We start from the raw sequence: 19,055 nt of genomic DNA on the forward strand, positions 1-19,055 counted from the left end.
ATACAAAAATTAGCCAGGCATGGTGGTGGGTGCCTTAATCCCAGCTATTCGGGAGGCTGAGGCAAGAGAATCACCTGAACCTGGGAGCCAGAGGTTGCAGTAAACCAAGATCACACCCCTGCACTCCAGCCTGGGCAACAGAGCAAGCTCCATCTCAAAAATAATTTTAAAATAAACAAAAATTTAAAAATAAGAAAATGAGTTCACTGTAGGTGTGTAAATTTATTTCTGGGTTCTGTATTCTGTTCCATTGGTCTGTGTATCTTTTCTCATGCTGGTACCATGGTGTTTTGGCTACTATATCTCTGTAGTACAATTTGAAGTCAGGCAATGTGGTTCTTCCAGTTTCACTCTTTTGCTCAGGATAGCTTTAGCTATTCTGGGTCTTTTGTGGTTCCATCCAAACTTTAGGATTGTTTTTTTTTCTATTTCTGTGAAGAATGTCATTGGTATTTTGACAGGGATTGCACTGACTCTGTAGTTTGCTTTCAGTAGTATGGACATTTGAATAGTATTGATTCTTCCAATCCACGAACATGGAATATCTTTCCATTTTTTGTGTCTTCTTCAATTTCTTGCATCAGTGTTTTATAGTTTTCATGGTAGAGATCTTTCACTTCTTTGATTAATTCCTAGGCATTTTATTTTATTTGTAGCTGTGTAAATGGGATTACTTTCTTGATTTCTTTTTCAGATTGTTTGCTGTTGGCATACAGAAATGTTACTGATTTTTATGAGTTGATTTTGTGTCCTGCAACTTTACTGAATTTGCTCATCAGCTCTAATACATTTTTTTTTTTTTTTTTTTTGAGACGGAGTCTCGCTCTGTCGCCCGGGCTGGAGTGCAGTGGCCGGATCTCAGCTCACTGTAAGCTCCGCCTCCCGGGTTTACGCCATTCTCCTGCCTCAGCCTCCCGAGTAGCTGGGACTACAGGCGCCAGCCACCTCGCCCGGCTAGCTTTTTGTATTTTTTAGTAGAGACGGGGTTTCACCGTGTTAGCCAGGATGGTCTCGAACTCCTGACGTCGTGATCCGCCCGTCTTGGCCTCCCAAAGTGCTGGGATTACAGGCTTGAGCCACCGCGCCCGGCTCTAATACATTTTTGGAACAGTCTTTAGGGCCTTCCAAATATAAGATCATGTCATCTGCAAACAGGGATAATTTGACTTCTTACTTTCTATTTTGGATGCCTTTTGTTTCACTCTCTTGTCTGATTGCTTTAGCTAGGACTTTCAGTACATTGTTGAATAACAGTGGTGACACTGGACATCCTTGTTGTGTTCCAGATCATAGAGAAAAGGCTTTCAAATTTTCCCCATTCAGTATGGTTCTAGCTGTGGGTCTGTCATATATGCCTTTAATTATGTTGAAGTATGTTCCTTCTATCCCCAGTTTTGTGGGAATTTTTATCATGAAAGAGTGTTGAATTTTTTCAAATGCTTTTTCAGCATCAATTGAAATGATCATTTGGTTTGGTCCTTCATTCTGTTTATATATCACATTGATTGATTTCCATATGTTGAACCATCCTTGCATCCCAGGGATAAATCCCACTTCGTCATGATGAATTATCTTACAAATGTAGTGTTGAATTCAGTTTGCTAGTATTTTGTTGAGGATTTTTGTATCAACATTCATCAGAGACACTGGCCTGTAGTATTCTTTTTTTGATGTGTCTTTGTCTGGTTTTGGTATCAGGGTAATACTGGCATCACAGAATGAGTGTGAAAGTATTCCTTTTAAAAGTATGTTTTAAGTGTGAAAGTATTCCTCCTCTATTTCTCAGAATAGTCTGAGTAGGATTGGCATTAGTCCTTCTTTGGAGGTTTGGTAGAATATAGCAGTGAAGCCATTGGGTCCCAGGCTTTTCTTTACTGGAAGACTTTTTATTATGGCTTCAATCTCATCCCTTGTTATTAGTCTGTTCAGGTTTTGGATATCTTCATGGTTCAATATCGGTAGGTTGTACGTGTCTAGGAACTTACCCATGTATTCTTGATTGTCCAATTTATTGACATATAGTTGCTCGTAGTAGCCTCTAATGATCCTTTGAATTTCTGCAGCATCAGCTGTAATGTCTCATTTTTCATCTCTGAGTTTTTTCATTCAGGTCTTCTCTTTTTCTCTTAGTTAATCTGGCTAGAGGTTTGTAAATTTTGTTTATCTTTTAAAAAAAAAAAAAAAAAAACATTTTTTTTGTGGTGGCTCATGCCTGTGATCCCGGTACTTTGGGAGGCCTAGGCAAGCAGATCACAAGCTCAGGAGTTCAAGACCAGCCTGGCCAACATGGTGAAATCGTCTCTACTAAAAAAATAGAAAAATTAGCTGAGCATGATGGTACGTGCCTGTAATCCCAGCTACTCAGGAGGCTGAGGCAGAAGAATCGCTTGAACCCAGGAGGCGGAGGTTGCAGTGAGCTGAGATCACACCACCGCACTCCAACCTGGTAGACAGAGCAAGACTCCATCTCAAAAACAAAACAAAACAAAACCACCAACTTTTCATTTCATTGATCTTTCGTTTTATTTTGTTTTTGTTTTTGTTTTTTTTTTGGCTTCAATTTCATTTATTTCTGCTCTGATCTTTATTATTTATTTTCTTCTACTAATTTTGCACTTGGGTTGTGTCTTGCAATTTGGGGTTTGGTTTGCTCTTGCTTTTCTAGTTCTTTAAGATGCCTCATTAGGTTATTTGATATATACACACACACACACACACACACACACACACACACATATATATATATATATATTTTTTTTGAGACAGAGTCTTGCTCTATTGCCCAGGCTGGAGTGCAGTGGCATGATCATGACTCACTGCAGCCTCCACTTCCGGGCTCAAGCAATCCTCCAGCCTCAGCTTCCTGAGTAGCTGGGACCACAGGCATGCATCACCATGCCTGGCTAATTTTTGCATTTTTTGCAGAGACAGGGTTTCACCATGTTGGCCAGGCTGGTCTCGAACTCCTGAGCTCAAAGAGATCTGCCTGCATTAGCCTTCCAAAGTGCTAGGATTATAGGCATGAGCCACTCACTGTGCTCGGCCTGATGGTACATTATTAATCCTTATACAACTCAGTGTTCTCCTATAATAGCTGAAATCATTCTGTATAGCAGGATTTGTCACCCTGAGTTCATCAAACCAGAGTGTGAAATGAAGAATTTCTGCAAACTCTTTAGCAAAAGCCTATTTTTGCACTAGATGCTGGGAGAATATGGGGTACTTGCCAAGGCTCTCTGAAGACATTTTAATGCTGCTTCTAACCGCTGAGACAATTCATAAAATTTCTTTAATTTGCCTCCCAGTGGAACAAATGCACCCCATGCCTTCTCTTCCAACTTCTCATCTGCTGGCTGCTGGATTGCCTCTTGTATTTCATGGTCATCTCCCCTGTATGACTGTAAGTCCTCCAAGATGCCATTTGCATCTTTCAATACCACATTCACCTAATTATAAATTTCCTTCTCAGACTCTGTAGGCTGGGCATTTTCAGGCACTGCTCATAATTCTATCCTTATTCATTTATCCTCCTCTTGAACCTCCAAGCACTCGGCCCCTCTCCTCTGCCCTTGAGGGGCTGACCTGCACAGACGGCTCCTCAGCAGTGCTAGGGAAAGCCCCAGGCCCGGAGGTAGAGGGCAGTGACACTAGGACTAGGAGACCCTCCAAACATGCCCCTGTGGTGAACTGCGACAAAAATATTAACATTTGTGGAACACATATTAATGGCACAACAGACCCCAAACATAAATCACCCCATTCATTCTTCACAACTCTTAAGAAAATAAATTCATTATTTTAAAATATAATTTTCTCTTCTCTCTTTCTTGTTCGTGCATGAGAGCACATGCATATAAAACCACAGCAAATATAGCTATCCCAAAAGTATACATTCCCTTAGAAACCCAACTTAATAGCAACTCCTTTTCTACTCCACTTTTGTTTTAATATCAAAAGTTAGGCATTTGCAGGCACAGAAAGACAAATATACTATGTTCTCACTCATTATGTGTGAGCTAAAAAGTGATCTAGTGGAGGCAGGGACTAGAATGACAGTTATTCTATCAGAAGCTGGTAAGGATGTGGAGACACAGTGGGGATGTACAAACTTTTAGATATAAGGAATAAGTTTTAGTGTTTGATAGCATAGTGGGGGGACTATAGTTAACAACAATATATTGTACATTTCAAAATAACTAGAAGATTTGAAATGTTCCCAACACAAAGAAATGATAAATGTTCAAGGTGACAGATAACCTAAATTCCCTTATTTGATCATTACATAACGTACGTATGGATCAAAATACCACATGTACTCTATAAACATGTACAAATATATTATGTATCAATTTTAAAAGTTGGGCATTTGACTTTGAACCTTTTTGGAACTTTTGCACTTTCAACTTACAAGAAACCGTCTCCTGCTTTCATGCATCTCTTCTCTTTTCTTTTCTAGTTTTTTTCTCATTTCAATTTCATATAATGCATTCTGTCGCTTTATTTCTTCGGCATCTTTTTCTTCATGCTTTTTCCTTCTTTCTTCTTCTTCCTCATGTTCCTTTATTCTAAAACAAAAACATAATTATAATTGAGAACAAAGCAGAAAAATAGGCTATATTTTTAAGAAATGAATTCAGTTCCAACCTGGAATGAACTGAAGCTGCAAGGAAGAACTTGTGAATTTCTTTGGGGGAAAAGAACAGACATCAAACAGCAGTGATTAAAACTAATCCAGTCTTGGTTAACCTAGAATTGGCAATACTTTCCTTGCCTCAAAATTTATTTCATTATTCACCCAAGTAAGTTATTTTCCTTTAGAAAGAACCAGTTAATGGGATGACAGTAAGAAGAAATGGTGACATTATTTTACAGAAAGGTTCCTAATCCCTAGTGCTTCCCAACTTCAGCCCTAGATGATGGTACATAAGCTGTGGGCCTAGCCTCTCAAGGAATGCAGTTTGATGGAATGAGAGGAAGAACAGCCTCCTTGCTCAACTGACCACTTGTGTTGTAATTCTTTCTGTAGCCAATACTGACTAGCTGATAATTTCTTCTGAGTGGTGAGCCTCCCTGGTTGTCTTTCCGAACTTATGTGTGAGTTCCTCAGAGATCCCTGAGGGTCCTCCTCACTGCAGAGCCCTGATCTGAGTGATTTAGCTCCAGCTCCATCTCTTCAACTCACCCCTAAACCCTACCACCATCGCTACCAGGAGCTCCCACTCTAAGTAGTTTATTAAAGACTCCAGGTCTCAAAGGCCCCTCTTCCGGCAGCCAAACCTCTGCATACTGGCGAGACAGCGCAAGTCCAAGTTGTCTCCTTGCCCATGGAAAATCCATGCATCCTTGTTAGCCAATCAACAATATACAGGCTTTCTCACTACTCTATCTGCCCTCTCCCTCTCTCTCTTTTTCCTGAAAAGGTAGGCACAGGGTAGGTCGACAACCCACCTAAATAGATGAATGACTGAGGAATAAACCTTTCTTTCTTTAATAAATTTTCTTCTATAGAAATGGGGTCTTGCTATGTTGCCCAGGCTGGTCTCAAACTCCTGGCCTGAAGCAATCCTCCCGCCTCAGCCTCCCAAAGTGTTGGGATTACAGGCATGAGCCAATGTACCCAGCCAACCTTTCTTTCATATGCACCCAATCAAGAAAACATTTTTTACTGGAGTCCCCCTCACTCAGCTTTAGGGAAGGGAAAATTCCCTTCCCCTATGCCATGGAGGACTATACAGTTAAGTGAGCCAACAAGTTTACTTTGTTACCGTTAAGCCAATTCAGGACAGGAGATTCCTACTTGATTCATCTGTGCAGAATAATAAGCTTTAGAGTCAGAGTCGCTCTCTTTAGGCGGAGGTAAGAAAAAGATCACTGTTGGTCAATGCTAAACCAGGTTTATGATTGCCCTAAAAAAAAACAAAACCCAAGGCTGGGTGTGGTGGCTCACGCTGTAATCCCAGCACTTTGGGAGGCCAAGGTGGGCCGATCACCTAAGGTCAGGAGTTTGAGACCAGCCTGGCCAACATAATGAAACCCCATCTCTACTTAAAAAAAAAAAAAAATTTACCAACATGGCACAAGTATACATATGTAACAAACCTGCACGTTAGGCACATGTACCCTAGAACTTAAAGTATAATAAAAAATAAAAAATAAAAAATAAAATTCATCTCTTCTAAAAAAAAAAAAAAAAATTTAGCCAGATGTGGTGGTGCCCACCTGTAGACCCAGTTACTTGGGAGGCTGAGGCAGGATATCGCTTGAACCTGGGTGGCAGAGGTTGCAGAGAGCTGAGATCACGCCACTGCACTCTGGCCTGGGTGAAAGCAAGACTCTGTCTCAAAAAAAAGAAAGATTTGAAGAACATTATAAAAAGAGATTTATCCAATTCTAAAAACAGAAGCTTTTGAAATTTTTTAATTGCTACTTTTAAGGGAAAACAAGATGCTTTAAAATTTTTCAACTTTAGCATTTCTTAGCAAATCTGGAAATTACTAACATTATAACTATGCATCCATTGGATAATTTGTCACTTCAGCAAAAAAAATTACCTATTCTAAGAATAACAAAAATGCCTCTAATGTCAGTTAAAATATAATATATTGCCAGTGACTTACACAATAATTTACAATAATTAAAAATTTAATTAGCTGTCAAAAAAGACTTTCTCCTTAGTTTGGGTAGTTTGAATAGACTTGTCATCTATATGCCATTAATTTGGCTTAATGCAAAGTTAACTTGCTGAAGTAAATTTGAGATCCACTAGTTCAAGGAAAAAATACATAACATTCATATCATTATTTCCAACTCCCATTCCCAAAGCAGATGTCAGCAACCAACACAAAACTCTTTCCTGCTGATCCTTGGTCCTTCTCAAACAATGCATTGGGCAGCCACTACCAGGAAATCAGAGCTGAATATGTCAACGCCTTGCTCTCCTTGACTCAGCTCCTTGCTATCCTTGATTCACATTCTGAAGGTTCCAAATCTGTACTTATCTAGCACAGATCTGATTCTTGGGCTTACATAGATGTTGCACAGTTCTCCTGTAAAAGCAGGAAAGACCACTACCCAAAATTTGGTTCAGATGTCCAGACTGATGACATTACATCCCAAGGAAACTTGGTAGAAAGTATTACTCACATGAGGGACTCCTGGGAAGAGCTGGGCAGGCACAAGTAGGTCTTGATTGCTTTGGACAAAGCAGAGGGAGTGGGTTTGGGGCCTTTATTATGGCTAAGAGGTGGGACTGAGGAAAAGTTTCTGAGCAGGAGGGATTTAAATTAAGTACTGGTGCCAAAAGAGGAGGAGGAGAGTTCCAGGACCCTTCTTGTCAGCCTGCACAGATGTAGGGCCAAAAGGGAAGTGAGAGTGAGGCCTAAAAACGAAGTCAGTAGTCAAACATCCAAACTGAGTTCTCTCTCTCTCTCTCTCTATTACATTAGACAAGTTTGATTCTTTCATTTTTAAAAATTGTTTTTTGAGACAGGGTCTCACTCTCTCATCCAGGCTGGAGTGTAGTGTCACAATCATAGCTCACTGCAACCTCGTAGCTCACTGCAACCTCAAACTCCTGGGTTCAAGTGATCCTTCTGCCTCAGCCTCCCAAGCTGGAACTACAGGTGTGTACCACCACACCCAGCTAATTCCAGCTATTTTTTTTTTTTTTTTTTTTTTTTTTTGAGAGAGAGAGAGTTGTTGCAGGGGAAGGACGGCTATCTGGGTATTAGCATGGGGGTAAAAGAATTTGCCAAGACAATTGTAGATAAAGAAAGACAGCTTTATTAGAAAAAGTATAAAAATACATTGTCAGTGAAGCAATAAGCAGCCTGCAAGAGACAGGCTGGCGGTGAGGAAACAAGACTTGCTGGAGATTTTATAGGATAGTGTTTATGCTGTATGCTGAGGAGGGCTTTATGCAGTACTGATAACACCAAGGTTGCAGTGAGCTTACTTGCAGGTGGCTGGTGGTAGTTGAGCACAGGAAGATTGTGAATTATTTGTGCAGAAGGGCTATGTGTCCTGAACCAGGAAAAAAGGCAGGCTTGTAGCTTATCTGCATCTTCCTTTTTGCTTTTCCTTGCTCCCACCAGCCCAACTACTTTTCCCTAATTAGGACTCCACAGGGGTCTCACTATGTTACCCAGAATGGTCTTTGAACTCCTGGGCTCAAGTGATCCTCCCCACTTGACCTCCCAAACTGCTAGGATGATAGGCATGAGCCACCATGCCCAGCCTACCTTGATTCTTATAGAGACAACCCATTAGGCATCATCACCTGGCTATTACATAGGTACTTTACCTTCTCTACATCTAAAACCAAATTCATCATCCTTCTCTTCTAAACTGACCCTTTTGGTCTCTTTTCTTTATTTTGGTGAACAATACCATCATCTTTTCAGTTACCTATGCTAGGGACTTAAGAATTATACCTAACTCTTCTCTAATCCTTAGACCTCTCATTCATTTACCTACTATTTATTGAATTTCTACTACAATGATAAAACAGACATGGCTCACTCAAGAAGCTCACATTCTAGTGAGGGAGACCAGCAAAAACAAACAAAGTACAGGCATATCTCAGAGATATTGTGGGTTTGGTTCCAAACTGCTGCAATAAAATGAATATCTCAATAAAGTAAGCCATTCAAATGTTTTGATTTCCCATTGCATATAAAAGTTATGTTTACACTATACTGTAGTCTATTAAGTATACAATAGCATCATGTCTAGAAAATGTATACACCTTAATTAAAAAATACTTCATTGCTAAAACATGCTAACAACCATCACAGCCTTCAAGAAGTCAGAATCTTTCTGCTAATAGAGGGTCTTGCCTTGACATTGATGGGTGCTGACTGATCAGGGTGGTGGTTTTTGAAGGCTGAAGTGGCTGTGGCAATTTATTTAAAATAAGACAACAATGGGCCGGGCGCAGTGACTGACGCCTGTAATCCCAGCACTTTGGGAGGCTGAGGCGGGCAGATCACGAGGTCAGGAGATTGAGACCATCCTGGCTAACACGGTGAAACCCCGTCTCTACTAAAAATACAAAAAATTAGCCGGGCGTGGTGGCGGGCGCCTGTAGTCCCAGCTACTCGGGAGGCTGAGGCAGGAGAATGGCGTGAACCCAGGAGGCAGAGCTTGCAGTGAGCCGAGACCGCGCCACTGCACTCCAACCTGGGCAACAGAGCGAGACTCTGTCAAAAAAAAAAAAAAAAAGAAAGAAAGAAAGAGAAAAAGAAAAGAAAACAGAAAATAAATAAGACGACAATGAAGTCTGCTATATTGATTACTCTTCACAGAAGGTTTCTCTGTAGTATGTAATGCTTTTGGATGGCATTTAACCCACAGTAGAACTTCCTTCAAAATTAGAGTCTCTCAACCTGCTACTGCTTTATCAACTAAGTTTATATAATATCCTAAATCCTTTGCTGTCATTTGAATGGTTTTCACAGCATCTTCACCCACAGCAGATTTCATCTCAAGAAACCACTTTCTTTGCTCATCCGTAAGAATCAGCTTCTCATCCATTCAAGTTTTATCATGAGGTTGCAGCAATTCACTCACATCTTCAGGCTCCACTTCTAATTCTAGGTCTCTTGCTATTGACACCACATCTGCAGTTACTTTCTCCACTGAAGATGTGGAGAAAGTCATCCATGAAGGCTGAAATCAACTTCTTCCAAACTCTTATTAATGTTGATATTTTAACTTTCTTCCATGAATCACAAATGTTCTTTTTTTTTTTTTTTTTTTTGAGATGGAGTTTCACTCTTGTTGCCCAGACTGGAGTGCAATGGTGTAATCTCAGCTCACTGCAACCTCTGCCCCCCAGGTTCAAGAGATTCTCCTGCCTCAGCCTCCCGAGTAGTTGGGATTAAAGATGCCCACCACCATGCCTGGCTAATTTTTGTATTTTTAGTAGAGACAGGGTTTGACCATGTTGGCCAGGCTGGTCTCAAACTCCTGACCACAGGCGATCCATCCACCTCAGCCTCCCAAAGTGCTGGAATTATAGGCATGAGCCACTGCACCTGGCCCAAATGTTCTTAACAGCAACTGGAATGGTGAATTCTTTCCAGAAGGTTTTCAATTTACTTTCCCCAGATCCATTAGAGGAATCATTATCTATGGTAGCTACAGTCTTCTGAAATGCATTTCTTTAATAGTAAGACTTGAAAGTCTAAATTACTCCTTGATCCATGGGCTGCAGAATGGATGTTATGTTAACAGCCATGAAAACAACATTAATCTCCTGTATATCTCCATCAGAGCTCTTATTACTGATCACTGACAATGACCAGGTGCATTGTCAGTGATCAGTAATATTTTGAAAGGAATATTTTTTTCTGAGCCGTAGATGTCAATAGTGGGCTTAAAATATTCAGTAAGCCTTGCTGTAAACACATGTGATGTCATCTTAGCTTTGTAGTTCCATTTCCAGAGCCCAGGCAGAGAAGATTTAACATAATTCTTAAGGGTCCTAGGATTTTTAGAATGGTAAATGAGCATTGGCTTCAACTTAAAGTCACCAGCTACATTAGCTGCTAACAAGTGAGTCAGTCTGCCTTTGAAGCTTTGAAGCCAGGCATTGATTTCTCTTCTAGCTATGAAAGTCCTAGATGGCATTTTCTTCCAATGTAAGACTGCTTCATCCACACTGGAAATCTATTGTTTAGTGAGGCCACTTTCATCAATGATTTTAGCCAAATCTTCTGGATAACTTGCTGCAGCTTTTACATTAGCACTTGATGCTTCACCTTGTACATTTATGTCATGGAGGCAGCTTCTTTCCTCAAACCTCATGAACCAACTTCTGCTAGCTTCAAGTTTTTCTTCTGCAGTGTCTGTACCTCTCCAGCCATCACACAGTTGAAGAGAGTTAGGACCTTGTTCTGGATTAGGCTTTGGCTTAAGGGAATGTCAGGGCTGGTTTGAGCTTCTATCCAAACCACTAGAATTTTCTCCATATCAGCAATAAGGGTGTTTGGCTCTCTTATCATTTGTGTGCTCACTAGAGTAGCACTTTTAATTTCTTTCAAGAACTTTTCCTTGCATTCACAGCTTGGCTGTTTGGTGGAAGAGACTCAGCTTTCAGCCTCTTTTGGCTTTTGACATGTCTTCCTCACTAAGCTTAATTATTTCTAGCTTTTGACTTCAAGTGAGAGGCGTGCACCTCTTCCTTTCATTTGAACACTTAGAGGCCATTATAAGGTTATTAATTGGCCTGATTTCAATATTGTTGTGTCTCAGGGAATAAGGAGGCCCAAGGAAAGAGACAGAGATAGGGGAACAGTGCTTGGTAGAGCAGTCAGAACACACACAATATTCCTCAATTAAGTTTGCCATCTTATATGGGTGCAGTTCATGGCACCTCAAAACATTACAATAGTAACATCAAAGATCACCGATCACAGATCACCATAATAGATATAGTAATATTGAGGAATTTGAAATACTGCGAGAATTACCAAAATGAGACACAGAGACATAAAGTGACATGCTGCTGAACAAATGGTGCTGATAAATTCGCTCAATGCAGGGTTGCCACAAACCTTCGATTTGTAAAAAAAACACAATAGCTGCAAGCACAATCAAACAAGGTATGCCTATAAATAGACAATATAATTACAAGTAGTGTTTTTTAAAAAATAAGAGACTAAGTAAAAGAGTAATAATTGAGGTACTTAGATAACTTTTTTTTTTTTTTTTTTTTTTTTTGAGGCAGAGTCTCGCTCTGTCGCCCGGACTGGAGTGCAGTGGCCGGATCTCAGCTCACTGCAAGCTCCGCCTCCCGGGTTTACGCCATTCTCCTGCCTCAGCCTCCCGAGGAGCTGGGACTACAGGCGCCCGCCACCTCGCCCGGCTAGTTTTTGTATTTTTTTTAGTAGAGACAGGGTTTCACCGTGTTAGCCAGGATGGTCTCGATCTTCTGACCTCGTGATCCGCCTGTCTTGGCCTCCCAAAGTGCTGGGATTACAGGCTTGAGCCACCGCACCCAGCCATACTTAGATAACTTTCAGCGAAGTTGAACTCTAAGACAGGAAGGCCTCTCTGAGCTGGTAAGAGGTCCACAGATGAAGAATGGACAGGTAAAATTGCAGACAGTAGAGAAAACATGAGGCAAGCAAGGGTTTGGTAGGTGCTCCAGGCCCTGGAACATCAGTGTAACGGAGGCATCATAACTAAGAGGACAGAATGGTAGGAGAGGAGGTTGAGAAATAGGCAGGCCAGATCATACAGGGCCTTGCAGGGAATGTCAAATTTCTATTTTATTTTAAGTTGAATGGAAAGCCATTGAAGTGCTTAAGGTAGAATAATAATATGATCAATTTTCATCTTGATAAAATATCTCTGGATGATAAGTAAAGAAGAATTTGGCAAATAAATAATGTGAGGCCAATTAAGAGTCTAATACAATAACCCATGGAATATATGAGGGTGGCCTGGACTAGATGATAAACTAGTCAGAACACACACAATATTCCTCAATTAAGTTTGCCATCTTATATGATAAATTAAATTCATGATTTGTTTTGGAGAAAAAAATCAAAATGAATTGCTTAGAGATCTGATGTGGAAGATAAAGAAAAATGAGGAATCAAGGTGAATTCTTAGATTTCTGGTTTGAAAAACTGGTTGGATAAAGATGCCACTGGAAATCAATAATTCTGTGTAGACATTTTAAGTTTGAGGTACTATGAGACATTGAAATGGAGATACCATAGAAGCAGCTGGATATGTGAAGCTGGGGTTCAAAGGGATGGTCTAGACTAGAGCTATCAGATTTAGGATGGTACTTACATCTGCAAAACGGATGAGATCACTTAAGCCCTCTTCTCTCTTTCTACTCTTTCCCTAAATAATCTTTATCCAGGGAAAAGTGATGCAAACTATCCTATGACCATTTTTTCTTTTTTTGTGTGTGAAGCTGATGGGATTAACAGACAGTAATTAGTGAGTTTTTTTCTTAAGCAAAGTCTATGTGTCTGTTCCTAGAGAAAGACTTACCTATATATAGAAGAAAGAAGACCTATACAGTGTCTATAGCTATGGTGTTAAGTTTCTTTTTAATAATTATGTATAAGATTCCTGGTCAAAATCCCTCTATTTTGGGATTTTGGTGTCACTGTGGTATCTTATTTGTCATATCTCCATCATACCCACTGGGCTATGAGTCACACAAAGACTCTTATACTAGTCAAAGCCCCACAGTAGCATATGCTTCTGAGGTCTGGAGTTTATAGATTGTTTAGAAAGTATCTGAAAATTTTCACTTTCAGGCACAGGGCCAGCAGCTGTGTAATGTGTTTCAATTTTCTATTCCTGAATAACTAATTACTCTGAAACTTAACAGCTTAAAACAATAAACACTTATTATCTCATACCAGTCCTGAGAGTCAGGAATCTGAGAGTGAGTTAGTTGGATGGTTCCCAACTAATGTTGTAGTCAAGATGCCAGTTGAAGTAGCAGTCATCCAGGGGCTTAAAGGAAGCTGGAGAATCCACTTTCACATATTTGGTGTCAGGACACCTCAGGTCCTTGCCACATGGACCTCTCCATTGATCCACTCGAGTATCCTTACACCACGGCAGTTAGATTCCCCAATGAGCAATCCATGGGAGACAGCAAGGAGAAAGCCACAATGCCTTTAGTATCCTAAGCTTAGATGTCACACACCATTATTTCTGACACATTCTATTTCTTGGAAATGAGTTACTATGTATAGCCACACTTAAGAGGGAAATAAATTGGGCTCCATCCTCTGAAGGAAGGAGTATCAAAGAATGTGTGGAAATATTTTAAATCACCACAAGGTAGCACTTGGTAATACAATTAATAGGGCACGCAAAAAGAGACTTGCCCCTTGGTATTCTGCAATTTCCATTTCTTTGTGATAAAAATAATTAAAATATGGTCTTTGCCCAAAGAAGACAGTCATTCCAAATTCTGGCAGGCCTTAAGGCACAGGACCTTTAAAAGACACCATGAGCTGTTCCCAGCCTCTCTCTCCAACCTTATCTTTCATCTTTTATACTATAGCCATCTTGACTACTTGGAGTTCTCCAAATCCACCATATTCTATCCCACTCTGGGCCTTCACCTGTGCTTAAAATACCTCTACAGCCCACTCTTAGCGTGGCTTATTACTATTCACTCTTTGCAATTAGGTGCAGGAGCCAGTTTCTTCTGAAAAACCTTCTCTAGACTGGGTCAGATACTCATTTTACATGCTTCCACACACCCTCTACACATATTTGCCAAAATAATATTTATCATTATATTCTAATTATTTGTTCCATTTCTGTGCTCTCTGCTCCCAGATTCTGAACTTTTTTTTTTTTTTTTTGAGATGCAGTTTCTCTCTTGTTCCCCAGGCTGGAGTGCAATGGCACAATCTCAGCTCACTGCAACCTTCACCTCCCAGGTTCAAGCAATTCTCCTGCCTCAGCTTCCTGAGTAGCTGGGATTACAGGCATGCACCACCATGCCTGGCTAATTTTGTATTTTTTTAGTAGAGACGGGGTTTCACCATGTTGGTCAGGCTGGTCTCGAACTCCTGACCTCAAGTGATCCACCCACCTTGGCCTCCCAAAGTGCTGGGATTGGGAGGCATGAGCCACCATGCCCAGCCATGAACTTCTTAAGAAGATTGTATCATATTCATCTTTGTATTCTCAATGACTAGAATAGTGACTGGCAAATGGAGGTTGTTCAATAAATGTTGTATGAATGAATGAAGGAAGGAATATCCTAACGAATGAATAAATAGCCTATTTTGAAATTTTGCTCCTGAATAAACTCTTATTTAAGAAAGGGGAAAGGAATTCTCCTTTGCGTCTCTTTTCTGCTACATGCTCCTCTTCCCAACTTAGGTAAACGCCAGTGCTATTATTCCATTTCTATTGGTTTAAAGAGGTTTTTTATAGGTTCATCACTATTCCTAACAGTATTTTAAAGTAACACGCATTCTGAATTCTATAAAACCCATACACGAATAAACATTCAGCAGAATACAGCTTGGTGATAAGTTTGTAAATTCATATACTTAAACAAATATATAATAATAGATTTATAATTTCCTATGTTGTTTTCAATTACAGACTTGAGGCCGGGCGCGGTGGCTTAAGCCTGTAATCACAGCACTTTGGGAGGCCGAGACGGGCGGATCACGAGGTCAAGAGATCGAGACCATCCTGGCTAACACGGTGAAACCCCGTCTCTACTAAAAAATACAAAAAACTAGCCGGGCGAGGTGGCGGGCGCCTGTAGTCCCAGCTACTCGGGAGGCTGAAGCAGGAGAATGGCGTAAACCTGGGAGGCGGAGCTTGCAGTGAGCTGAGATCCGGCCACTGCGCTCCAGCCTGGGCCGTGACAGAGCGAGACTCCGTCTCAACAAAAAAAAAAAAAAAAAAAAAAAAGAAACATCAATTACAGACTTGAATGTTTCTTATTAAATTTAAGCTGTAGGACTTTGGAAACAAATTGGCAACCCAGGTTCACATGTTGAACATCTCTATTAGTCAGGGGTTCTCCAGAGAAACAGAACCAAGAGGGTGTGTGTGTATGTGTGAGTTTATTTGGGAGAATTAGCTCACACTATTACAAGGCGAAGTCCCACATTAGGCTGTCTGCAAACTGAGGAAGAGAGAAACCAGTAGTGTTCAGTCGGAGTCCAAAAGCCTCAAAACCAGGGAAGCTCACAGTGCAGCCTTCAGTCTGTGGCCAAAGGCCCGAGAGCCCCCAGCAAGCCACTGGTGCAAGTCCCAGAGTCTAATGATGGAAGAACCTGGGATCTGACGTCCAAGGGCAGGAAAAGCAGAAGGAAGCATCTGGCACTGATGAATAAGGAAGCCAGAAGGCTCAGCAAGCAACCAAGATTAGCCCACCTTCTTCTGCCTGCTTTGTTCTAGCTGTGCTGGCAGCTGACTGGATGGTGCCGACCCACATTGAGCGTGGGTCTTCTTCTCCCAGACCACTGACTCAAACATCTATCTCCTCTGGTGACACCCTCGCAGACACACCCAGAAATGATACTTTACCGGCCATCTAGGCATCCTTCAATCCAATCAAGTTGACATCTAATATTAACCATCACAACATCCTTCCTCTCCTAATTCCCCACAATGCAACCAATATAAATTCTATACCATTAGTCTTAGCCACATAACTGAATTTTCAAGACATCTCAAAGGAAAATAGAACAGTTGAGAGTACAGTGAGGATAGGTAACACTTGGTCACCATCCACAAGGACAAAGCCCACCATGAAAAGTAAAGGAATTTATGCTGACATCAGAGCTTGATGAACATTTCTGAGACTGCACTGAAGATATGCCAAAGGAATAACTAAAATAAATCCTACACCAGCTTGAACCTCTAACCTACTGACAAATACTACAAGGAAAAAACATGCTGTGGCCCAAACACAGCCTAGATACAAAGGCTATAGGAGGACAGACAGCCTGTAAAGGTGTTAGCACTTGCCAGGTAGCTTGCTGGAAATCTGACTGCCACTTCTGAGCTGCAATATAACAAGGGATTTCTCAAACACAAGTGATTCACTGGTCAAATACTTGCCTCCCTCTGCCAATGGCTTTGTCCCTAACTTGTACAAACGTTTAGATCTCTACACTGCCAAAGAAAAAAATTACAATAAATCCAAAGGTTTTTCTACCCTCGTTACTAAGGACTGAATTGAAAAATACACAATTTGGCAATATATATATTCTGAGAACTGATGTCTGTGTCATTTAGACATAAGGTGATTTTGATAAATAATTATACATATGACATGCAGGTACATGAAAAAAGCATGTAATAAGGCAATATTGCTAATTCAAATGTCATTTTATAAAACGTGAGTATATACATTCAGAAAAAAAAGTCTATCACTAGATCAATGACTTCCAGAGGCTAAGAGCAGGGGATAGAACTTATACAGCAAAGGGGCATGAGGGAAATTTTGGGGGTGATGGAAATGTTCTATATCTTGATTTGAGTGGTAGTTACGCAGCTATACTTTTTAAAGGGTGAATTTTACTGAATGCAAATTATATTTCAATAAGCCTGATGAATCCTTCATAAAAAACTCCACATGGCTATATACCAAAACAATAATAGTAACTTCTATGGTAGTTTAGATTTACCGTTCAAAAAAGATTCACTCCCTTCCCCTTCCTGCCTCACTTTAATGGAAGTCCACTTCCCTGTTCCATTATTGTTTTTGGGGTTGGCCATGTGACTTGCTTTAGACTGATGGAAGGTCAAGTATACTTCCTTGTCCATTGACTTTGGGTTTAGCTGTGTTCTTGCAAGCTTGGGCTCCCTCTCTTGCATCTCTGTCAATACCATGTGAAAAGTTGCCCCATGTGGCTGCTTCATCCTGAACCTCAGAATGTATACACATGAAGCGGATCAGAATCCTCTCCACAACAATAAACAAACCCAGCCAGTCCTACAGCTTGAAGAAAAGCTGCTTACCTGATTCCAGCCTAGCTCAGCCAACCCCCAGATGCATGAGAAGTAAACATGTTTTTTTTTTATATGCCACTAGATTGCGTGGTTGTGTATTATGTTGCATTATTATGACAATAATAACCAATATACAATCTCTGGGTAAGAAAGTGATAGTGATTTTTAACCTCCTTTTTGTACTTTTTCTACTAACTAATTATTTTAGCATGTATTACTTTTATAATCAGAAAAAAGCTACAACCATTATGAAAAAAAGAGAAAGGTACAAAAAGGTATTTTATGTATACATACTGTTTTAGATGATCTTTGGCAAGAGCCACCCTTTCTCTGTGTCGTTTTTCTGCTTTTTCTTGTTCTTCTTTAAAAGCTTTTTCAATGTTGAGTTTCAATTGTTCCTCCCATTTTTTATCTGATTTTATCTTACTCTTTCGGAATTCAATCTGGGCATCACGTTCTTTCATAACTCTACTAAGAAGAAGTCCTGACTACAAAAGAAAAATTATAGTACTTTAAGAAAATGATGCCTAATTATGTATAGATATGTTAAATATATATAAAAATACAAGAAAACCCAAGTAGTACATGAAAGTTTTTCACTCTTTCTGTCTGGTAAAATTGACATTGCTTTGCATTTTCGATGGCCTTTTTTCTTTTTCCTTGTTTGTGTATTTCTTCTTCCAGATCCAGAATTTGTCTTTCTGCCTCTATTTCTTCATCACGCTTCTTTTTGGCTTCAAGTTTCTGTTCTTTCATCCCCTGTAAAAAGACAAACACAATCTTTTGTTTTCATTTTTCAATTTAATTTTACTACAATTTAACATAATATTATAATTTGAGCTTTTATTATGTTTTTATTGTATTTATAATATTTTATTAATAAATAAAATATGAGGCTACATTTATTAGCTTATTTTTTAGACTGACTTTTTTAGGTAGATAACACATTACATGGTTCAAAATCCCAAAATATTATAGAGGTATATGAACTTCTCCTTTTGTATTAATCTGTTCTCACATTTCTATAAAGAAATACCAGAGACTGGGTAATTTATAAAGGAAAGAGATTTAATTAGCTCACAGTTCTGTAGGCTGTACAGGAAGGATGATGTTGGCATCTGCTCAGCTTCTGGAGAGGCCTCAGGAAACTTACAATCGTGGTGGAAGACAAACGGGAAGCAGGCATGTCATGGCCAGAGGAGAAACGAAAGTGGAGGAAGGAGGTACTACACACTTTCAAACGACCAGATGTCACGAGAACACAGTCACTATTTCGAGAACAGTACCAATGGGCATGGTGCTAAACCATTTATGAGAAATCTGCCCCCATGATCCAATCACCTCCCACCAGGCCCCACCTCCAACATTGGGAATTACATTTCAATATGATATCTGAATGGGGACACACATCCAAACTATATCACCTTCCAACCCATCTGCAATCTCCTCTCATTCTAAGATAACTGCTAATAGTTCCTTTTGTTTACTTCCAAAGTTCCTCTCTACAGTTACACAATAAATAGATATCTTACTACTTTTGCTCCTTTAAAAAACCAATAGTTGTATATTTTATATAT

At 40.0% G+C, this 19,055-nt stretch overlaps 1 protein-coding gene across 1 annotated transcript in view; it reads right to left on the reverse strand.

Annotated features, from left to right (window-relative positions):
- Positions 1–19,055, reverse strand: part of CCDC173 (coiled-coil domain containing 173) — a 56,660-nt gene that overhangs the window by 18,840 nt on the left and 18,765 nt on the right. Inside the window, exons 3-5 of the mRNA XM_023189703.1 lie at positions 18,064–18,237; positions 17,773–17,966; positions 4,409–4,565 (exon numbers count right to left, since the gene is read on the reverse strand). Coding sequence (XP_023045471.1) covers positions 4,409–4,565; positions 17,773–17,966; positions 18,064–18,237 — 525 coding nt within the window. The remainder of the gene's footprint in view (positions 1–4,408; positions 4,566–17,772; positions 17,967–18,063; positions 18,238–19,055) is intronic.

The sequence above is a fragment of the Piliocolobus tephrosceles genome, chromosome 11 (genome assembly GCF_002776525.5).
Source record: "Piliocolobus tephrosceles isolate RC106 chromosome 11, ASM277652v3, whole genome shotgun sequence".
Taxonomy (NCBI): domain Eukaryota; kingdom Metazoa; phylum Chordata; class Mammalia; order Primates; family Cercopithecidae; genus Piliocolobus; species Piliocolobus tephrosceles.